Source organism: Thamnophis sirtalis, unplaced genomic scaffold, assembly GCF_051295495.1.
Source record: "Thamnophis sirtalis isolate CommonGarterSnake01/CBP01778 unplaced genomic scaffold, rThaSir2_p1.2 scaffold_1, whole genome shotgun sequence".
Classification (NCBI taxonomy): domain Eukaryota; kingdom Metazoa; phylum Chordata; class Lepidosauria; order Squamata; family Natricidae; genus Thamnophis; species Thamnophis sirtalis.
This window is the reverse complement of record NW_028261381.1, coordinates 46,260,878-46,285,925: the sequence shown is the minus strand read 5'-3', so window position 1 is coordinate 46,285,925 and position 25,048 is coordinate 46,260,878. Positions and strand designations below refer to the sequence as shown.

General features: G+C 37.3%; 1 protein-coding gene across 1 annotated transcript in view; it reads right to left on the bottom strand.

Moving 5' to 3' along the window:
- The window catches only part of DPP10 (dipeptidyl peptidase like 10), a 273,664-nt gene that overhangs the window by 78,805 nt on the left and 169,811 nt on the right, over nt 1-25,048 (bottom strand). Inside the window, exons 6-7 of the mRNA XM_087707706.1 lie at nt 18,261-18,313; nt 18,099-18,180 (exon numbers count right to left, since the gene is read on the bottom strand). Of these exons, the coding sequence (XP_087563832.1) occupies nt 18,099-18,180; nt 18,261-18,313 (135 nt within the window). The remainder of the gene's footprint in view (nt 1-18,098; nt 18,181-18,260; nt 18,314-25,048) is intronic.

Below are 25,048 nucleotides of genomic sequence, written 5' to 3'. Positions count from 1 at the left end.
CTAGATGCAATCCATGCAGCTCTTCCAGAAAGAAGAATGAGTCAGTTGAGGCATCATGCCTTGGTGTGGGGGAATATCTAGGGCTCTACACTACCACCTTACAATTAACATTTGCATGAGGATGCTGGATGAGGTCATCCATTGGACTGGGTTTGGCTATATGAATGATGCCCAATCTTTACTCCAAACAAATCAGGCGAGGTCGTCAAACTTTTGCTTACATTTACATTTACTGAATGCAACCCAGAGTTGTTGTAGCATTAAGCAACCTTATAAAATTTTAAAATAAATAAAGTCAAGAGAGAAGCAGAGGCAGTGATTTTCTGTCATTGTCCTTGCGTCCTTAGTGTTCCATGTCAATCTATGTTACAGGATATTTTAATACACTGCAGAGCACCTCTTTAGAGTGAAGGTGGAAAATAAATACATGAATAATACCATTTTCCTCCGGTATAAGTTAAGAACAGCTAAGCATGTTTATCTATCATATATTCTTCTATCCTACAAAATGACTACACATAGCAGAAGCCCGTGGTCATAATGCCAGGAGGAAAAAGATATTTCAAACAACACAGTAGTGCTGTAAATACTGCAATGCTGCTGCTGTCTAATGTCATCTTGATCGTGCATTTGTCAAAAAAGTTAAAGAAAGGACGAGGGACACAGATGGCTAGTTGTATTTCTCTGTCACATTTGACCCTTCTTTTCACTTAAGGGTAAGTAAGTAGATACTGGAGAAGAAATGATTTGATAAGAGTCAAAGGAGCCTGAGTGCTAGATCCAGTGTGCCAAGCAGACACAAATGTGAGACAGTGATGAAGACTTTTTGATGTTGGAGTTATTCAGTGTGAATTCCTAGGTATATTTTTCAAATATAAATGTCATCATCTATGCTATTTGCTAAGGCAAGAGCCTAGTTTCTCCCCACAGACTTTAAAAACTGAAGATAAAATTCTCTAGATATCATTGCAGTTAAATCTTGTATAAATATATTGCTTCATCTTAACTTGATACTGCTGGCTAAGATAATGGTATGCTTTCAACATGTTTTTCAGTATGGCCTAGTTGCATATTCATTAGTTCTTTCTCCTATGATTTCACCTGCTAATACATGCACAAAAAGTGAGGAAATAAATAAAAAAAACCTACTCAATATTATAAGCCTGTGGAACTAAATATAAATATGCAGTGATCATCCTACCTTTCCAGATCAAACCATGCCTGGGCTTCTTTGATGTTTGAAAGAATGATTAACAGTTTCATGCTCTAGATGCAGATGGAGAAATGAGTAGAAAATGATGGGTTTTCAACCCAGCAGCTGTCAATCACTGAGGTTTTTTTTTTTAAAAAAAAAAAAAACCTCTTAATAAAAGTAGAATAGAATACATGCTCAATAACATGGACAATAAGATAGTAACAGAAAGAGATAACCTCACTTAACAAATGTATTGCTTATCAACATAAATTTTGGACTCAATTGTGGTTGTAAGTTGAGGACTACCTGTAATGAGCTCTCTTCCTGTAGTTCTATGCCACTGTACTATTACAACATTAAATGAGGTTTTGTTATTCTGTACATATCAGGAATTGATAACCCAGGGTGCACTAGTGCCATATTACCCAGAACACTCTAAACAGCATATTAGAGTTCTAACATTATTTTTAAATGCATACACATGCACAACCGATAAATTTGAGATATTTTTCTGTCCTGGGGATGCAATTAATGAAATATTGTAGGATTTGGCAATCTGGTGACATTCAATCCATTTAAAAAAAGTTATAAGTATGCCTCTGGAAAGGTCACATTATAGTAATGTGATGTGAAAAAGTTGGTAATTCCTGATATTTATACTGAATTGCATCAGTTCTGTTTTGAAAGAGATAATACTTTTTACTTAAAATTTAAAAATACCTACTTCCTATTAAATGTTAAAGCCTTCAAATTCATCATTTTGAAACAACATGATTATATGTAGCAAAATGAAAAATGCTTTATTTTAATGTTTCAAATGAGAACATTACAGGATTAGACATTAGAATGGGAACATTACAGGAAAAGACCACTAGATTATGATGATAACCTCTGTCATATGTTATTTCACCTTTCATATTTGAAAAAAAAGAAAGGTTAAGTTTAATAGGAGCTATGGGAAAGCTGTATAGAGCGCACCCTTCTTTGATTACTAAGCTTTCAACCAGACATGAACCTACTCACTTTTATTGTTATAAGGACTAGAAAGCTGAATAAAGATAAATATGGAATTTCCAAAAATATAGATTTTGAAATAGAATTAAAACTCTGAATAGAATTACAATTTGCAGAAGAGTGAAAGACCTGTCCAATGCAAAGCTAGTGATGTGACAATTAACAAATATAATTGTCAAAGATATAATGAGCAATTAGGAGTTTGAATCAAGTAAAATCAAAAAGACAAATTTTGCCACAGGGATGAAGAAAGTTTTCCTTACATTTTCCCAGGTCTTGGTAAAGTAGAGATCAGTCCTTCACTTAAGGTTTTTCCGAAATAGTGAAGCATATCGGTTAGGAGGTTGGAACTAATGCAAGTCTTCCTCAGTCTATCAAATATTAAGTCACAGGTGTCCATTTATAAGAGGGGAAAGCATAGTCCTTGAGCCAAAGAAACATCCCACAAAAATGTAGGAGAAAGAAAAATAACTTCTTAGACAGTCAGGTAGGGCATCCACAGTGGAAGAAATTAATTAGAAGGAAATACTGCAAATCCCTTGCATCGCCTTTAAAACCTCATCTGTAATACTAAGTACCCATTCCATTCTTCACTTTATTCCAGAGCTTTAAGTTTAATGTGAATGTAGGGACAGACAAAGAAGTATGTTCTTTATCTTTGAAACATGCAAGTAATATTGGCAATGCACCAACTTTGTATAGTACGTTCCCATAATACATTTCAGCAATTATTACATCCATTTTCCAAGGGGCTAATTTTCTAGGCAATGTAAATTAAAGAAATAGAGATTGTCACTATGGGAATCCTTAATTAAAATAAAAATATGCGGGTGGGAGAGGTGTGCTCAGGAGTTTCATTAAAGGTGTTTTGTTTCCTGAATCTCATGTCAATCATAATTTATTGGACAAAATTTTTAGATGCAATAGGAGTAAGTTCACCACTCAGAAGCTTAAGAAAATAGGAAAGAGCTTCATATTATCTACTCTCTGTTTCAGCTTCAGCAATGCCATTATCCATTTGACAGAACTGTTCTACTGTTTCAATTTTTACTACATCTTGCCTAGGGAACTAACATATCTCAATTGATGCTTAATTGGATATACAAATCCAGGTAGATAATGCCACATATTAATCAGAATCCAACCAGGAATGTGCCCCCCTCCCACACAGATGTTCACCACTGCTGATTTGGAGTAGCAATTGACATCAACACTGATATACAACAAATCCCAGGTGGCTTCAAAACTGCTGCCGTATCAACAAAATGTTCTGAATTATTTGAGATATATAGAAAAATTTCCTCATCTACTACAGACAGAGTACTTTCTTTGATGGATTAAAATCAGTCATCCAACATTTGGAGTCAGTTTGATGTCATTGTTAAGTTGTTGGCCTAGAAAGCAGGAGACTGTGAGTTTGAGTTCTGCCTTAGTCATGAAAGCCAGCTGAATGATCTTGGGCCAGTCACTCTCTCTCAGCCCAATCCACTTCACAGGGCAATGTTGTGGAGAAAAAGAGAAGGAGGGAGGAATATTAATTACTTACTCAAATAATCTTGAGTTACTTATAAAGTAATAAGGGAGTGATAAAAATCCAATAAACCAGGGGTGTCAAACTCACAATGTTATGTTGTTGTCACGTGATGTATCATAACTTTTTCCCCCTTCACTAAAAGGGAGGTGGGCATAGCCAGCGTGTGATGTATCCAGTCTGTGGGCCGCGAATTTGACACCCCTGCAATAAGCATTTAGGAACTAGTGTATATTTTTATACAATGTGAAGCAGAAGAGCTCTTTTGAAATAAATGTTCTAAGTTCAGTTAGATGAAATCAACTCTAATATTTTAAGTAACAGGGGCTTACCCATTGATTTCACAAAGTTTCTCTAAAAATTGTTGCTGGCTTGAAATTTCTTAATGCAACAAGAAAGAGAAAATAATCAGCTGAATTACACCATTACACTACAATGGATACATGGAAGTAACCATCAACAAACTGTTTTGGTTAATTCAAATGGTTTTTAATTACATTTGAATATTTCTGCAAGCTCCACTTTGACATTTGTTCTAAACCAATTATGCCAGGGAAGGAAGGCAGCAAATTTATGCCTGGACTTGATCTTAATTCTTCTAGTAAATTTCATAGTACCTGATTCCTAGTTCCAAGTTTGATTTTCACTATTTATACAAATAACATGTGCTGATCTCTTGTCTCCCATCTCATTAAGGATGCTCACATCCTCTGTGCTCAAATGAACCTAGTCTCATCTCAGTATTACTGCATAAATATCCAGGGCAGACTGGACAATTCTGCACCTCCTTGCTCCTTTCAGATACTAACCTTGCTATAACATGTAATGTTGCCAGGTTCTGCTCAGCAGTGCTTAAAACTGTCAGATGGATGACCTGTGCCCTAAAGTAGTTTTTAATGAGCATCTAGTTTGTCATCCTAGAATGCTCTGTACTGTGATAATCTGCCACATACTAACCTTTATGTTCCTCTATACCCCTCTAATGTAGCTACCCCTCCTTTTAGAATTCTTTTACATCTGTTAGGTGAGCTCCCCGTTGGGAGAGCGAGTACGTTCAGAGAAGCGTTGTGAGTGTGGTGTTGGAGAACACACAAACCAGCATATAGAGACACTGCAGTTTAAATAGGCTTTTACTTTTGTGGAAATAGAGATATCAGAGTCCATAAAACAGTCCAAGTCATACACAGATAAGACAGTCAGTCATCAATGTCTTTCAGTTAAGGGATAATTCAAATAATATAGTCCAGTATCATATAATCAGTTCAGAACTCAAAGTTTGCTAGCAGTTGCAAAACTTACAATAGCTCACAGCATTCAGATCAGATCAGCCCAGCATCTAACAAACAGAGAGCTAACAGTCATTCTGGCTCCTCTTATGGCCAATTAAGGAAAACAGCAACCAATCACATTTTACAGTATGAGTTAAAGAAACAGTTATAGCATTGTTACATGATTTATATATCACCAACCCAACCGTTAGATTATATTCCTAACAACATCTACTTATATCATTTAGCATTTTATATTTATTATTTTTTAGACTCTGATAGCTTTTTAATTGACTGTTCCTCATCCTCTTTATGCTGATCTTTGACTGTAATAAAGATCTGACTTATTCAAGCGAACCTTTACTTTCCCCCTTTCTGTACATGCACATACACAGAGAGGGGGGAGAGAAAGAGAGGGAGGGAGGGTGGGATAGAGAACATTGCAACTTATACACATGGTGAAAGGTACTATAACAAGTATCTGGTAGAGACTTTTTAAAAACAGCATCAGGATAATTTGTCTCTGTAACAATTACTTGTCTATGTGTATTGGTTAATGACAGGCAAATCTACATAGTTTATACTAAAATTATAAATAAAGTTAGAAATAAGTTTTTTTTATTTTTGGGGGGAGATTTCCAGATGCTGTATTAGCTTTGGGGCACAGTTGACTTTTAAAAAAATCCGTTTTGATTATTTGGAGGATAATTGAATTGCAAGCTCAAATCTGGATCAGTCACTGGGACTAGAAATTTATTCTTCCGAGCTTTCAGACTCATGCTGGAGCCCATCTTCAGGGAACTTCTCTCTATTGGAATATGTGCTTTGAGCTATTCCTATTGGTTGATTGGTATGTTGATGGTTGACGATTGGAAGTTGTTTCCTTATGCTACCAAGCCCTTGGTTCCTACTTGATAAGATGGTGGTAAATCAGCACTCATGTTAATGGCAAGGGGGTCATTTCTCAGGCTTCAATCTTGATCTCGCAACATTATCCTGGGACATGTATATTTGCCTTCACTTGTGATAATTGCACTGTACAGTTCAATTATCATTGCCTGTTCTCAGGCCACCAGGTGCCATTATGAAATGGCTCTCTTCAACCGTTCAGTGTCCACTTAGAATATGGAAAAAAGAGCAAATCCTGCACAGACTGGAGAACCTAGCCTGTTTCAGCATAATATTGCACTTTAAAAATGAACAATGTTATCATTATATATTTGCATACATTGCCTTTCATTTCTTGAGATGCCTTCATGAGTTACTAGCTACTGGCTTAGGAGGGAAGGGAACTGGTGTAGCAAGTGAAGCTTTGAGGAAGTAAAATGCAGAGTTATTATTGGTTATTCCCCAATGGTATGCAGGAATACAGTCAGAAAAAAGCTCAGGCCATGATGTAGGGCAAAAAAATTATGAAATGGCTCCCAGGGTCTGAATACCGTATTTTGAAAATGATGGGATATAAGATAACATGTCAGGAATAAATCAGAAAGCTTTTTTATGTACTGGTTCATTTCCTTTATTATATAGATCCAGGTTGCTTATTTTTAAGGGAGAAAAAATTCTAGCTTTCTTCATAGTTTATACAGACAGACAAAGGATGGAAAAAAGGAAGAGAAGGAAGATTTCCAATATGCAGAATAGAATGACTAAATAAAGGTAAGGTACATTTTATAATTTTCTAACAGACTGTGTAATTTATTTCTCTTTATTGTCCTTATTGTTCTGCATTGTGTTGCAATATAAAGGAAGTGAAAGTCATTGTTTAGTTTGTATTGGAAATTGAATTGACAGAAAGCAAGAATATATGTACTTATCTTCTTGTTATGTATGGCTTCAACTACCTAGCAGAATATTTTTGAAAGATAGTTCCTTCAATATTAGACTTCTGCTTGCTGGGTAGTTGGAGTGGATTCTTTAAAGAGAGAAGGTTCAAAGGATATCCATAAGGTTTCCTTAAGAGTTCTTCAAATGTGGTTTTGCAAGGACTCTGAATGGATTCTATGGGGCTAAGTGGCAGAAAAAATGGTTCCATGGCATGAAAACCTGAGTATCTTTTAATATAAACCTTTAAATATTGCTGTGGTTTGTTTACTATTTAAAAATTGTTTTGAAAATTGAATAGTGTTAGCGAACATGCACTAAATTGTTATATTAACATTCAAAAATCACATATCACGTAAAGAGTACTTGTTCTTTCCCTAATTTAATAGCCCAAGTGACAAGAACTTCAAGGTTACTAAATGGCCAACAACGTTTAATATTTTTTATTCTTAGTTATATTTCTACAATTCTGCCACAGCCAGGTTCAATGCATATTCAAAAGGTTTTTTTTAAATAAAAATCTTTGACTTTTATGAATATATTTAAACATTTTTGAAATCATTTTCATTTTTGTTCCATATAAAACAGCTGTAATCCTTGGAGTTCCCCTTGAACTCAGTTCCCTAGTTAGTTATCACTCAATTCTGCTGCCAATGCTTCCACTTTCCTTCTGTAAAGCAATTCCCTACAACCCTTCTCCATTGTACAGAATGGCATCCAACCCATCCCCAAGCCTTTCCCAAGATTCATCAATCTTCTAGAGTGACATGGAATGGAGAGCTGAAATATGAAAACAATTTCAGCTGAATTGCTAAAAGACAAATTGAAATGGAAGCTTTCAGGAGATATCTACTGAATTGGGGCCAACTTTCTCTGTTCTTCAAAGGGACAGAGAAATAATACCCCTTCTATATTCAATTTATAAGCATTTACTGGGATGCAAGTCATAAAGCTTGACATTTTAGGGGTCACTGAATTGAGATGTATTGGAATTCTTTTCCAACAGAAGATAACACATTTTATTAACCAGAGCATGAAAAAAGGGATGTCACTGGTTGTATATGTAGGAAGGGTAAATCAAGAATAGTCAGAGGTCATTACCCTTACCTATTCATTGTTGTTGGAGCAAAGTAACAACAATGAATATACAATGTTACTGGATAGTTTTTCTACCCTTCTATGTTTGTTAAACCAAGGTTTTCCTGTTTATCCTCAAGGCAATAAACAGGATGTCTGGGACTGTAACGGTCTGTAGGAATATCTTGAGAGACAAGAAAAGAGCTGCCACCCGGGCAATGGTCAGAGAAAAAACATCTTTGCCCCCAGAAGGAATGAAGGTGCAGAAACATATAATATATACAGGTAGTCCTCGAGTTACAACCACAATTGAGCCCAAAATTTATGTTGCTATGTGAGACATTTGTTAAGTGAATTTGCCCCATTTTATGACTTTTCTTGCCACAGTTGTTAAGTGAATTGTTGCATTTGTTAAGTTAGCAACATGATTGTTAAGTGAATCTGGATTTCCCCATTGAATTTGCTTGTCAGAAGGTCTCAAAAGCTGAACACATGATCCCAAGACACTGCAGCCATCATAAATATGAACCACTTCGCAAGCATCTGAATGTTGGTCATGTTACCATGGGGATGTTGCGACAGTTGCAAGTGTGAAAAATGGTCACATGTCATTTTTTCAGTGTCATTGTTGAACTGTCACTAAATGAACTGTTGTAAGTCAAGGAGTGTGTGTATTGTATGTGTATGTATGTATGTGTGCATAAACACACACACAATGATACAATAGCACAGTGTTTTTCAACCACTGTGCCGCGGCACACTAGTGTGCCATGACATAGTGTAAGGTGTGCCGTGGGAAAATTACTTTATATATAGTCAATATAGGCACAGAGTTAATTTTTTTAAACATTTTCTAATGGTGGTGTGCCTCGTGATTTTTTTCATGAAAAAAGTGTGCCTTCGCACAAAAAAGGTTGAAAAACACTGCAATAGCAGAGTTGGAAGGGACCTTCGAGGTCTTCTAGTCCAACCCCCTGCCTAGGCAGGAAACCCTATACCATTTCAGACAAATGGCTATCCAGCATCTTCTTAAAGACTTCCAGTGTTGGGGCATTCACAACTTCTGGAGGCAAGCTGTTCCACTGATTAATTGTTCTAACTGTCAGGAAATTTCTCCTCAGTTTTAAGTTGCTTCTCTCCTTGATTAGTTTCCACCCATTGCTTCTTGTTCTACCTTCAGGTGCCTTGGAGAATAGTTTGACTCCCTCTTCTTTGTGGCAATCCCTGAGATATTGGAACACTGCTATAATGTCTCCCCTAGTCCTTATTTTCATTAAACTAGACATACCCAGTTCCTGCAACCCTTCTTCATATGTTTTAGCCTCCAGTCCCCTAATCATCTTTGTTGCTCTTCTCTGCACTCTTTCTAGAGTCTCCACATCTTTTCTACATCGTGGTGACCAAAACTGAATGCAGTATTCCAAGTGTGGCCTTACCAAGGCATTATAAAGGGGTATTAACACTTCACGTGATCTTGATTCTATCCCTCTGTTTATGCAGCCTAGAATTATTATATTTTTTTTGGCAGCTGCTGCACACTGCTGGTTCATATTTCAATGGTTGTCCACTAGGACTCCAAGATCCCTCTCACAGTTATATATACACATAAATATACACATGTACACATACATACATACTCACATACATACACTCACATGCAGACAGTGGTGATAGATGTAGTGGTGCCAAGTAAGAGGAAAATCAGGAAGGAGTGTCCCAAAGATGCTTTTTCAAGAGGCCACTGGACTTTCTGTTTTTTCTTTGAAAATGTTTTACTTCTCATCCAGGAAGCTTCTTCAGTTATGCCTGGATGGTGGGGAATGGAAGGATTTATACTCCTTGCAGATAGTTGCTCATTTGCATTTTAGCAAGTCATTAAGGCCACCTGGAGGTTTATCTGTGTCATCGGGTCACCTGAGTAGTACAAATGGGTGTGGAGACTTCTTGGAACTGTTGAAAGGACTGTGTTGTAGACTGGAGGTAGATGATGTCATATCCCTCTCCCTCTGCTGAGACAGGGCTTCTGGGGAGGGGAGTGCCATGGGTGGGGGCAGAAGTGTTCCCTTGACCCCCTTACAATGTATGTTAAATAATTTTAAAGAAGGGTATATGACTCAGGATTATGGCATTGAGTGGAGCAGGCATGAGCTTAAAAAGTTTTGTGAATCTGAATGGCCCACTTTTGGTTTTGGGAGGCCCAACAAAGGCACTTTTGATCACAACATAGCTTTGAATGTCCATAGGTTAGTGTTTGATCCTGATGTAGGACATCTGGATCAGGCCCTGTATATTGACGTGTGGTACAATTTGTTGAGGAGACAGCTTGGCTAAAAAATCTGTCAAGCATGAATGCACAAGATCTGAGTAAGTACTGGCGCATAGGTGTAACACGCAACAATAGTGCTAAAGCCAGTTGCCTGGAGGTCTGGATAACCCAATCCAACTACTTGAAAACATATCAATGCCATGCGGGGACACTTAACAAGACCTTCAGCAGAACAGCTATAGCCACCCTAAACACACAGGGAAAGGGAATGGTGGTCCTGGAGCCACTCCTACAACAGGGTAGGAACCCCTGTCCCACACGCACCCCTCAGGAGGGTGGGAGGGGCGGCCCACAAGGGAAGGAAAAGGGAGCCCCAAGGGAACCCAGGGCCACAAGGGAGGCCATTACCCCCTCTCCATTGGAATGCACTCAATGCCTGCAGGATCCACAGAAGGACAAAATGGGAAAAAGCCACAAACCCCATCTGGCACTTGGGAAGCCCCGGAGAACATGCATTGGATTCGTGGCACATTGGCCTACGAAGTCCTCCCTGTGTTCTTGGATGGATAAAACCTTCGTTCTTTCTGTTGCCCATCCAATCACAACAGGTGCTAGGAGTCCCGGTGTATGACTCAGTGGGCCCCACCCATCAGAAGAGGGAGGTGGACACAGCCTTCTTTAACTTTCCTTGTAAGGAACTGGCTGAATACGAGAAATCCGGCATGTGGAGCTCAGAGAGAATCGTATGCACATATGGGAGGGCCACTTGGGCTGAGGATGGGTCTTGGGGTTACCGCACCCCATCAACTGGATCATGCACTTGCAGGCAGTATTGGACTTGGCTGGGGAGAGGACTGACAAATCTTTGAATATCTTCTCCACTGCCACTGACAAACTCCGTACTGCAGTGTACCAAAATCGATTGGCTCTTGATTATCTCCACGCAAGGGAAGGAGGGTCTGTGGGAAGTTCAACTGGTTTAATTGCTGCCTTCAAATTGATGAGATTGGAAGTGTCATTAAGCAGCTCACCACAGAAATGAGGCAACTCACTCATTTCCCAGGGTAGGAATGGAAAGGAGTTGATTTAACCTTCACTTCTAACTCCTGGTTCCCAAAACTGCCAGGGTTGCAGGCCATCATTGCCTTGATTGGCCTGATCGCAGCAGGCTGTGTAATCATCCCCTGCATTATGCCAATCTTTGTCCACTATCACAAACTCTTTATCCCTCTTGATGGAAAAATGGGCCATTGCAAAGGTCCTGGCCTTGGTGGGACACTCAGAAGAAGGACGCTCGGGCAAATATGTTGCGCTCAAGCTTAATGGAGAGGAACCTGCCATTTATGAAATTACACAGTAATCTTAGGATTGGGTGTAGTTTCAACAGGGGGGAATGATGCAGGAGGGGGTGCACAGGTAAACCCACCAGTGGCTGGCCAGGTTAGGTGGTCTTAATAGAATAAATTCAGATTAGTTTGGCTTTTCATTCTAGTGCCCTGGAGTTCCAAAGTTGACTTTTAGCTGGAGTGAACTTTCTCTCCAACTTCCTCATAAGTATTAAAAATAGGGCTGAACAGTGTGGCAAGACCCTGTAAAGGGAGGCACAGGAAGCCAGGCGTGGGTGAGAGATAGAACAGAGGTAAAATTGCTGACAGCTTAGGCCATTAAAGGAACTTCTCTTTTTTGTATTTTTTTTATGTACTTCTCTGTAACATTCCACAGTGAACTTCCCCTTTTGAAATGTCATGCTTGTCTCGTGTATGGAAATGCCTTGAGAATGCACAGTGTGGAACACGGCATAAAAGTAGGATCCTGGGCAGAGCTCAGGCAGTTCAGATTTTGGTGTGTGAACACGCTGAACTCGATGCATTCAATAAACCTGTTTCTCTTCTTTCGTGGTCTCAAGTCCTGATCTTTCGTAAGTAGATTACAAACCTCAATCTGCTGCAACAGTTCAATTTTGACATAGATGGCCTCTTTAGCCCCTCTTTCAAACCAGTGATCATCTCTGGATGAAAAGTGAAACATCTTCAAAGTAAAACCAGAAAGTCCAGTTGCCTCTTGAAAAAAGCACCTTACGGGCAACCATAACCTAAATGACTGAGAATCTCCATAGAGATCAGGAAGGAGTAAAAGAAGCTGCAGAAGTATCAAGGTCTGATGTGGAAAATAAAAGCCAAAGTGGTCCCAGGGTAGTGCTAGGAGCACTTAGGGCTGTGATTTCTAAACTGGGAGAGTGGCTCCAACACAGCCCAGGAGCTACATCAGAGTTTTCTGTCCAGAAGATTGCAGTGGTAGGGACAGCTAAGATCCTTCACAGAACCCTCAAACTCCCAGGCCTCTGGTAGAGGACCCAAGATTGAGGGTCTTCTACCATAGGGATGAGAAGATAATTATTTTATATACATGCATACAGATTGCCATGATAACAAGAGATATTTTATTTTATTCCCCATCTATCCTCTAACCCTGGGGCACTGGTGGGTTTCAAAAATTTTTAGAACCTCTTCTGTAGGTGTGACTTGCTTTGTGGGAGTGGCTTGCCGGCCATGTGATTGGGTGGGAGTGGCTTGCTGACCATGTGACCGGGTGGGAGTAACTTGGCAGCCATGTGACTGGGTGGGCGTGACCAACTTGTAAAATGTGGTGAAACTCACTTAACAACACTCTTGCTTAGCAACCACAATGTTGGCTCAGAAACTCTGACATTTGAATCTTAAAGCTGTCAAGTTACAAGACCCTTGCACCCCTAAACCTTTAGAAAAAGGGTGCTCAAATTGACAGCTTTAAGATTTGTGGACTTCAACTCCCAGAATTCCTCCTCTTGCTCTTCATCTTGATGATGGGTGGATGGGCGGGGGGTGGGAGCTGGAACCGGTTCTAAATGGCACTGTAGATTTGTGGAACCTCTTCTTTAGAAGCGGTTAGAACTGGCAGGAACCCACCCCTGCTCTGGGGTGTCAAACTTGCATCATCACAGTGGCATCACATGATGAATTGGGACTTCCCCCCTTTAACTAAACTGAATGTGGGTGTGGGTGGGTGAGCGCATGATGCAACTGGCCTACAGGCCATGACTTTGACAGCCATGCTCTAACCTAAAGGTGTTTGATACAATGATACAGGCCATGATGAGCAAAAACTTGTTTGATGATGTCATGATACAAATCTTGGCCTTTTGTAGATGTATTGTGATGCTTCATAGAAGTATGTAACATATGTGCCTTGTGTTGTGATGTGATGATATATGTTTTGCTATTTACCCACCCAATTCCTCTCTTTCAGATGCCAATGATTAAAGCATCTAATTAGAGCTCTAATCTTTGTTGTAATTAGTCTGTCTTTCTAACAATTAGTAGTATAAACATGTCAGTCTTAGTAGGTTTATAATTTGATCTGATTTTTACAATAGGACAGATCTACTGTTTTAAATTTCACATAAATTGTGCAACATATAGTAAGAAGGAAGAGTAATTTTTATGCCTCAAAATTGGAATAACTCTCCTACATCTTTTGACATATAAGATGTACAATCTTGCAGCATACACATTAAATATTGTTTTCTTTTTGCCAATAAGCCACTAGAACAATATTTTGTTTTTACACCTGTTTGTAAAGAAATGAAATTCCTGTATTAAGTTTATTGGGAGGGGGTTGTACATAGATGATAATCTATGTAGGGAAGCATCAGAAGTGTCATACAAATATTAATGACTATGATATTAACATTCATATTTATTATGCTGATAATTAGATGAAAACTTCCTTAATTAATAATGTAATAATACATTTTGCAGCACAAATGAGGGACTGAATAATACAGATTGCTCTACGCCAAACACCAATTTTCAACAAAGTATGTGTGTAAAAGCTAATTGTCTGAATTGCTCAATCAATTATTTTTTCATGACACACATTATGACATTATGATATGATAAGTTATCACTAATCAACTAACCAAAATGAATACAGAATACTGGAAATATGGTCCATTACACCCTCACAAATTATTTATTTTTATTACAACTAGGGAAACCACTTCTATTGATTTTTAACATTGAAAATATGAGCTTAGCATTCCATATATGAACATTTATTAAAACATTCTAATATTTCTTTATTGAAGAATATTTCCACTGTTTTTTTAAAGGTACATGCTAGAAAGAAGAAGAAGAAGAAGAAGAAGAAGAAGAAGAAGAAGAAGAAGAAGAAGAAGAAGAAGAAGAAGAAGAAGAAGAAGAAGAAGAAGAAGAAGAAGAAGAAGAAGAAGCAGCTAAAAGAAACTATCCATTAAGAATGGAATTATTATTATTACTTGCTTGTGACTGTGTTGTAGCCTATTAATTTTGCACAGGGAAATAAACATTCAAACTTATGGAACATACACATTTTGAAACATTTATACCTGTTGGTAAACAGGACACAGCTTTGCTCTGTGTATAATTCTGGTATTTCTTGCCTGGCATTTTGTTGTTGTGCAGGAATATATTGACAAATTGATATAGTTAATTACCGTATTCAAAAATTACAAGTCATGTTCCAGATGGATGCAATTACTTCTCACTTCAGCTTTGCTTTTTTGCTCCTATTTAGTGAGCTGTATTCTTACAAGTAATGTTTAAGTGCTCATGCCAACTTGATTATCAACAGAGGAACCAACATATCCTTAAAATATTTGATTTTATGGACTTTTAACAGAATTTTCTGCTATAGAAGAACTTCTATGTATTCTCTGTTGCCATATTATGATCAAACAGTACAATAAATCATACATATTTTCAAACTGTTAAGTATCAAGAACCTTAATTTCAAGACTTAATTCCTCTTATATGTAAAAGCTATGAATTTACCTTTGTTTTGTCTTTATGTTTATTTTTAAAAATAAAATATATGTCTTATTATTTATCTAGGAATTCTCAGAAACATTTGATACCATTAGTTATGGTATTTTTCTGAATTGCCTGGCAGAAATGGGCTTTGGAAGTACCATTTAATTGGAATTCCAGTTCTTAATAAGAAGTCAGTTTCAGAAAATGACCCTGATCCATTAATTCACCTTGTTCTCGTGTTATATCTGTGAAATTATGGGGAAAATTATCAGACCATTTGAAGTGTGCTATTATCAATATACACATGGCCTTTAACTCAAACATCATCATGGTATACAATATGTCACTCAGGATTGAACTGTGAATTCCTTACAGATATTTCCTTATCAAACTAGGTAATATTAGAATTAACTAGTTAACTAGTGGTAGGATGAAGGGGAGTTTGCTCTCAGTTTCTATACAGTAGATGCCTTGTCAGTGTTGGTCAGGGTGTTGTTTTCTCTTTGATTAGACTGTTATTTATTGCTTGATTGTTTGTCTGATATTAATCCTGATGTTAATCAGTATTTATCTGGGTGTTCACTAGTGGTGACATTTTTTAAAAAAATCTCTTTTGAATGATGTGTAAATGTTGCTTATTTCTATGTGCCAATTGATGACTGAATGCCAAGCTTCCAGGAATTCCTTAGTGATTTTGAATTTAGCTTTGTCTAGGAGTCTCACAGTTTCCCAGTTGAAACTATGGTTAACTGGGTTAACTATGGTTAACTCCATTCATCTATTGTGAAATGAAGGCATTTTTATTATATCTTCTGACTGCTACTGGTACTTGGTGTTGATGAATACATGCTGCTAATCTTATCCCTACTTTCCTACATAGTGGGTGCTATAGTCTTTACAATGTATGTTGTAGATGACTCATGTTTTTCTTCTTAGGCTACTATGTATTGATTTATTTAAGATGATTTAGGGACCTTTAATTGGTTTGTGTGCTACAGTAATGCCATGTGGCAGTAACAGTAGTCTTTGAATGTATGCGATTTTTGAATGTATGGCAATGTTATCATTTTCACAGCTGATGCTATAATGGTTTGAGTGGTCACTCAAGCACTCTTTTTTCTTGTTTTGGTTTGCTGCAATGTGTTCATTCCAATCTGAAAAATGTTCTTACGCAGCTCCTTTTGTAGGAGGTGGGTTGTTGATTTGATGGTGGATGCCTGGTTAGAGTAAGTAATTTTTCAATAAACTGTTTCATCTCCTGATGAGGATATGCAGGAAGAGCACAGTGCTATTTTCTTCTTCCCTTGTGAATTTTATCCTTTTGAAAATGTTGTTGATTGTTACCTAACAGGGCAAGATGCTGTATGTAAACAGAGAGCAAACCTCTCTTCGTTCTAGTATTGAAAATATTACTTGGTTGGCTAACAAAATTTCTGCAAGGAAACAACCAGACTCAGAGAGCCAAAGACTCTACTATCCAATCCAAGTGCTGAATAAAAATGGTCCCAATTGCTGAGTTATCTGATGTGGGTAGAGTTTTGATAGGTTTGTGTTTCTAATTTGACACCATTTCTTCTGTTCCTCTGAGGATATCCAGGAATCAATTCGTTATTATTTTCTTCTTTCCTTGAATTTTTTTTAAGGAAAATAATTGTTTCATGTGTCTTTTCAAGTTGTTCTTTTTTATTTTGTCAAAGGTATCATCTATGTATGAGACCTATACTTTTGGATGTATACATGGGAATTCTTAGTTTCTAGATTCTACATTACAGCTTCTACTATGAGTCCTGAGAGTGGTTCCTTTGATTTGTGGGTAGGTAGATAGTTTTGATCTTAGTGTACAGGTAGTCCTCGACTTACAGCAATTCTTTTAATGACTGTTCAAAGTTACAACAGTCCTGAAAAAAGTGACTTATGACCATTTGTCACCTTTATGATCATTGTAGTTTTCCCCAGGGTCATGTGATTAAAATTCAGTCACTTGGCAACTGACTCATATTTATGATGATTGCAGTATCCCAGGATCAAGTGATCACCTTTTGCAACCTTCTGAAAGCAAAGTCAATGGGGAAGCCAGATTCACTTAACAACCATGTTAATAACTTAACAAATGCAACAATTCACTTAACAAGTGCAGCAAGGAAAGTCGTAAATTGTGGCGAAACTCACTTAACAAATATCTCACTTTGAAACATAAATTTTGGGCTCAATTGTATCATAAGCTGAGGACTACCTGAATTGGTTTAGGTTGGGTATGTTGTGTAGTACTGCTACTATAGATCCTTTCACTAATTTTGGATCTATGGATCTAAATAATATTGTGACAACAAATGAGACATTTATTTCATCATCTTCTTTTTTAAAGTTTTTTTTTTATTTTCTGGAGGCCCTGTGGCAGGGAATCGATAGACTACGTAGCGCCCCAACCCCCAATTGGTGAAAAACTAAACTTTTTTTATAACATGTTTAACTATGTTTCATGTTGGTTTGTTTCTAATGAATTTTACTAATGCAATGTATGTTACTAATATTTATTCCTAATCAAGGAACTACCAACTCAAGTAAATAGTCAAGCAGTAAACAACACCCTACTCAGGGAACAAGAAGAAAGCAACATCACCAATCACATCGACAGGGCAAGCTACAATATGTAGAGAGCAAATCCCATTCTCTTCTACCACTGAAGATATTACCTAATCTGGTAACAAAACATCCTCAAGCAAACAACCAAGTTTAGAGACCACCAAGCTCTCCACAGAGCCCTGTGGTTTGAATTTTATATAACACCCAGAGTTATTGCTATGAGTGGGCAGCCATATCAATCAATCGATTGATTGATCAACCAATTACTCTTAGAGATTTTTAAACATATGATTGCTCTTTTGTATAGAAAATTTGAAATGATTTATTTATTTATTTTATTTATCAAGAAAATTTATATTGCACATGGTGACTCAAGGTGGCTTAGAAAACAAAACCAAAGAATGATTGCATACAAATCCCAAATAAAAAATGTATTTCCTATAAACTCTATCCTATTCTTAACACTTTAAAATAGATCAGCTGATAAAATGAACATGGAAATTTTTCTTACCAGTTGCTGGTCTTGTACACCCCATGCTGCATACTGTAAAACTGAGTCCTCTACTTCTGGAGGATTTAGCTCCCAAACTTCCCTTGAAAAAAGTAAACATTTTACTTGGACACATTTGTAGCATTCAGTACTCAAAGCAACATTTATCAAACATTATCTTACCTTGTCTGTATGTTGTATATCACATATGAAGCTGTATAAGAATAATGAAAAACCTGTAAAACAAGGAATAAGAAATACCCATAAATATAATCATCTGGATTGTAAAATAACCTCTTTAATTTTTGATTTAGTATCATACTGATCAGAATGTTTAATTACAGAGCATTGGGCAATCTCCCAATGTAGAATTTACTAACTATAAGATTCTAGTCAAATCCAATTTAAAATTTAGAAAGCAGTGGATTCTCCTTGGGCAAAGTCACATGACCCCTGGGTCTGGATTTAAATCCAGATTTAAATATAAATCTGGATTCTAAAACTGTAAACTCTTATCAAATGCCACTAGAAATCAACAAACGCTTTCTGTTAAATTTTATTTTATCCTGAAGTACAATTACTATTATAAAATATAACCAATGAATTGGCCAAATTGTATTAGCATAAAATCTTACAGGTCTGCCAAGATGTGTTCAATAAAATATGACTTCTCAGAAAAGGAACAACACTAAATAAATCTTGGGGGTTTTCTAGAACTTACACATGAAGAACTTGATACTTCTTTCAATACAAGTTTTTATTTTGGTGATATTACAGGTACATACATACATAATATTCCCTCTACTTAAGGCATGATTTAAAGTAGAGAAAGATTAAGTAGTAGTGGGCCAAATAAATTACCGTGTATACTCGAGTATAGGCCAACCCGAATATAAGCCGAGGCACCTAATTTTACCACAAAAAACTGGAAAAGTTATTGACTCGAGTATAAGCCTAGGGTGGGAAATGCAGCAGCTACCGATAAATTTCAAAAATAAAAATAGATACCAATAATGCCATTGCCCATTGAATAACATATACAGCCTGCCTGTGCCCATTAAATATACAGTAGCCATTGTAAAAATTTGCTCTGCATAACAAATTATTATCACACAATACCGGTGTATTCAATGAAATACTTCACTCACCTCATGATGCTGATGTCCCGCTGTGATGATGATGTCCTGCCTCCTATGACACATGGCACAGTGATTCCTATCATTGGATCACTGTACCAGAGGAGGTGGGACATCGCTATGTGGCTGCTTGCCATAACAAGGAGGAGGTGGGACATCGTTGCAGAGCGGCAGGAGGGGGAGGAAGGGGAATCGTAAGATAGCCCTACATTACATTAGAACGTGAGGAGGGGGGATGGTGCGGTGCACGCTGCGTGGCAAACTGACACAGAGGGAGGGGAAACTCAGGGGCGCTGGGCCATTCACGAGCGTCACCCAGCGGCATGGCCCCGCCCCTTTTTCTCCTCCATTTCGGGCAAATTTTTCACTGACTCGAGTATAAGCCGAGGCGGCTTTTTTCAGCTCAAAAAGTGGGCTGAAAAACTAGGCTTATACTTGAGTATATACAGTAAAGTAAAAAACAATAAAGTAAGTAAATCCAATTGAAAAAAATGGGAATAATGAGGAAAACAAACTATATAAGAATAGATTAACAAAAACAACAGCAACCCACCTCTAAATTATTCAGTGTCAAGCCTGAATTTTAAAATGGTGTGGGATTGTTGGTATTCTGGAGTATTCTAATGTTAATTCAGTTTGACATAATTTAGACCCTTCAGCAACTACAGAATAACTAGCTGTTGAGTCATGCACATTCCAATGCCTCGCTGACTGGAGGAGGAGGAGGTGGAGGAGGAGAGAAGTCGCCAAGCAGCCAATTCTCATCTTAGTTGGACAATGTGACTGATCGTTTTGGAAACTTGAGAAAACTAAAACTTATATTGATGTGAAAAAACCGGAAACTTTAGTACAGGCTTTTCACTAGTTAGTGCCAAAATGGTGTATCCTAATAAATTTATACTTTGAGTAAAGGAATGCCTGAGAGTTCAATTTGTGAAGGATGCATTACTTGGAACCTGACATTCAGTTTACTAATGACAATAACCTTTGTAACAACCATCTTCACTTCCATTATGTCTAGGCACCCAATTCATAAATCTTCTTCTTTAACTTCTCAATTGTTTTCAAGGAACTCAATACCATTCAAGCACAACTTTCTTGATAATAGTATATTCTCTGATAATATATTCCAAATGTATTTCATCAGGAATATCATTGGATATTAACATGCATTCTTTACTTTTACAAAAGGTATAGCTCATAAGCATGTAAACAATGTGCAATGTTTAAACCTCCTGAAATATTCAAGTTCAGCTATGGGAGATTTTTGAGTTTCAAAGATTTATGAGGATATCACTCTTGAACAAATTATACCTTGCCTTATGCTATTGTTATGTGTACTGACATTTTCTTCAGCTATTAAGCTATTCATGCAAAATGATAGGTATATCTAATAGGCATGGATTACTTGAAGCTTCAAAATACTTTGGATTAAGATTTTCATTAAAATGATATTGTATAGACAGTAGTGGTACAGTTTAGAATCATTATTATTTAGCCTTTACTGACATTGTAGTTCCCAGAATGCTACATTAACTTAAAAAATATTTTTAAACAGCTACAATGAAGTTAAATGATAAGGTCATAACTACCTGAAGCATCATTTATCTTATTCAATCAACATCAATTACTTAAGATGATTTATTGCATCTCTTGCTTATCACTGAACAGAATTTATGGATAGTATTAACATTTTTGACTGTGAAATATTACTGTCATAACAACAGTATTTTGCCAAGCCAAAATGAATATAAGAAAGAGACATTTCTAGAGATCTAATTCATCTAACATGAAAAAAGCCTGTCAACCTAGTCTAAACTGCAAAAAGGCACATCTAGAAAATCTGCATGGGCTTGTGCTGCTTATTTAAAATTTATCATAAAGATTAATTATCTCATGAAAAAGTCATCTTCTTTGGAGTGTTAATTAATTTACAATCAAATAAGCTCAACATAGCTAAACCAAAATTTCAAATGTGATACACCCTGAACTGAACTGAGTGGAAAAGAAATTATATTTATTATATTGTCATGGTTGGTTGTATAATTAGCCAGTTTAGATTGGATTTGGCCTTTTTTATCCACCTGAGATAGGCAGATGTTTGATAGTGTTATACAGATTGCAGGATATAAGCTGTTCCAAGTAAAGCTGCCTTTTGCAATTAACTGATGGAGATTTTGTCAATGCCAATGCAGTCAAATGGTGCTCCAGATGTTTTGAGATTGCACCCAAGGCACCTCAGAAAGAAAACACACTGACCAGAATTATATACTTGAAACTGAAAAGCTATATTCCAAATTTTAGATTAAACAGAGATTCTTAATAAGATAACTAAGAAAGGTCACCAGAAAGTGTTAAGAAAATAAAACTGTTATTAACAACTGCAAGTAAGTACTGCAAAAATACAATGACACTTTTTTATTTATCTCACTAACAGTCTCTATCATCTGTTTCAAAGATTCTCCAACCCTCTCAAGCAAATTTGGGGAGTAGATAAATTGCAGAAAGGAAAGAAAAATATGTTTATTTGATAAATACTATGCTGTTAGCAAATAGCACCAATTAGCAATTATTAGCATTGTACATATTTCCATCACATTTCAAAAATGAGCTTAAATAAAAATTCTCTATATATTGTAGATAATTTGTACATTTCTATTTTTGGAATCAGAATGGGAGACTTAAATGCAGATAATTCTTGACATGATCACAATTGGCTCAAAATTTCCACTGCTAAGCAAATTGGGTGCTAAATCAGCTGCGCCTAATTTTACAATCAATTTGTCAGGACTGTTAAGTGTAGTTGTTAAGTGAATCATGTGGTTGTTAAACAAATCTGGCTTTCCCCTTTGACTTTGGTTATTGGAAGTCAGCTGGGAAGGTCACAAATGGAAATCACCAAAAGCCACAACCACCTTAAATACACACTGTTTGCCAAATGCCTGAATTCTGATCATATGACCATGAGGATGCCATGATGATCATAAGTGTGAGAATCAGACAAAAATTGCTTTTTTAGTGTTGTAATTTTGAATGTTAAACAAATGGTTGTAAGTTAAGAACTACCTATAATCTATATGTGAATAAAACAATAAAAACCAGACCAAAATTCAAGCTTCTAAAAATAACAACAGCTATTTTTATCTATTATTTCCTTCAAGCTTTAAGGCAAACATGGATTTATGATTTCAGATTTTATTATCTCAATGGAGATATGTAAATATTTCCATGAATCAATATGCTGATCCTATTATTATGTTCAATACAAAAATTACATTACGCATAATTCTGTCATTTATTAAGTTGGTTCCAAGAAAATACTTCTCATAGCAGTGACATGCAGTGAGGTTTATGGCTGGTGAGGCACTGACACAGGGGTTTCAAATTTTTTTTTAGATTTGTGGACTTCAACCCCAGAATTCCACAGCCAGGCATGTTCAGTTCCGATTTAAAGCGACAGCATTTGTTTTTCTCCTTTGCAAAAAAGTTTTCCTTCATTCTTTTTCTTCTCCCTCCCCCTCCTTCCTCCCTCTCTCCCTCCCTCCCTCCCCCCTCTCTCAAACAGACATACGCACACAGAGAAGTTGGATCCCTCTCTCACTCACTCACTCTCAAACAAACACAAACACAGAAGTTGGATTGGATATATTTTCCAATGGCTTGAAAGCAGCTCCCCTACCATACCCCCCCCATTCCCCTGCTGCCTTCCAATCTGAGCTGTTGATTACAGGTGGAGCCACGTTGCCTTTTTAAATTTGTAATCAGTGAAGCTGGGCTTATATACTTTTATCCAGGAGAGAGAGGGGGGAGGGAGGGAGGGAGGGAGGGAGGGAGGAAGGGAGAGAGAGAGAGAGAGAGAGAGAAAGAGAGAAGGCAACGTAGCTCTGCATGCAATCAAACTACACTTGGGGAGGGATCTACACTTGAGGATGAAGTTTGAATTCCTCCCCCTCCCTCCGACCCACACACATACCTTTTCCAGCTGTTTAAGAGAGGATTTCAAGTCTGCTCTTGCCTGCCATCATGAAAAGAAAAAAAATGTAAAAGGAAAAAGGCAAGAATTGAGATCAGGCTGAGCTAGTTGCTGCCAGAGTCACCGTGTGAATGACTCTGCTTAACTGTTTAAAAAGTCTCTAAAAATGCCCTCTACAGGAGGCAGGTGAACAACGTGACTCATTACATCAGGAATTGTTTGGCTTTTAACCCTTGCTTAGCTCTGCTTGAGTGATCATAAAGTCAGACTAGATGAGGCACCTCATTCTCCCACCTCTTCCTATAGAGGGCACTTTTTAGAGGCTATTTTAAACAGTTAAGCACTAAGCAGAGTCATCCACTGTGACTCTGGCAGCAACTACCTCAGCCTTTTTTCTTTTACATTTTTTTTTCTTTTTATGATGGCAGTGGTGAGGCTCTGCCTCCCCTGCCTCCCCTGACTGCACGTCCCTGTCTCATAGCTTAAAAGGAAGTATGATGCATCCCTGGTTGAACAAATGTGGACATGAATATACACACACACACAAACACAAACACACACACACACACACACCTAATATTCTATTGCTACCAAAGAATTTTGAACATTAAAAAAACTATTTCTGTACAAAGATTTATCGGAAAATTTCTGTACCACATTATCCATGAAGAGAGCTTTCAACTGTTTAAGATGCTTTAGCTCAGGAAACAAACATCACAAGAAATATTGGAGCTCCATTGATATGGCTGTATAACAGAATCTTGAAAGTCTGACAGCATTTCCCATTCTATCTCTGTTACACTAAAGAGAGTCAAGGCAGGTCAATATTGAGTTTCATCTTCATGCTTTCCTGAGCTAGGGTTCTCACATATTTTCTTCAAGGACATTTCTGTATCTGTGACAGTAGATCTGTACAATATCTCAAACTGTGTCAACTATCTTAATCTAAAAGAGGAAATGGGATCCCTGGACTATGCCGACCGGTGCAGGCTTGATACATAGAAAAACAATTCATGCACCCTCCTTGCCACAATGTTAAGATCACCATATGTGAAGGAGATGTTTTCACAGCAAAGCCTGCACCTCAGTAGCAGTACCCTGCTGTTGGAAAAGGCTGTTCAACAGTCCTGCTGTTGAAGCCAGTTCAGGCAGCAAAGTGGTGTTTTATGAGGAAAAGCAGAAAAAGCTTTCTATGTGAAGACAGAAAGAAGGATCCTCCTATGTGAAGATTCTGATTATGGAGGAGCCTGAGTGAAGTCAGTTATCTCCACTCATCTATCTCTAAGATTGACCCTTCCCATTGGCCTCTTTATGACCATATCCATTTGACTTTTGGAGAGAAGAGATCCTTGCCCAGCAGACAAAGGGCAAAAGTTGTTGTTGCTCTTCCTATCCTTTCTTCTTCCTTTATACTTAGTTTGTGCTAAGTGCTAAGTGCTTAATTTAAAGCTGAATAAAAAGGCAGGTGTGTGGTATCACAGAGAACCTTTCATTTCCTTTCTCTATAAAACATAAGCAGTTGCATGCAAGTACTGAATTTAAAGACAAAAGATGAGAAGTCTGCAAGTTTCCCTTCTTCTCACCCACAAGAATCAGTTCCACCACAGAAATAGCCACAAGAAGAATAACACTACATATGCTGCCTAACTCTTTGGATGGTTATCAATCATTAAATACATTTAAAAACTAAGAAACAACAAAAACAAAGTAAAAATGAATAAAGGTGTCGGAAATGACAAACTGAAAGAATAAAAAAAGAAAAAGAAAAAGACTTCATCCCCTAAGGCTGGAATGAAGAACCCGGGAACTTGAGGGCTTTTTGAAATATCAGTAGGTTGGGGGCTGTTCAAATCTTGAGGAAA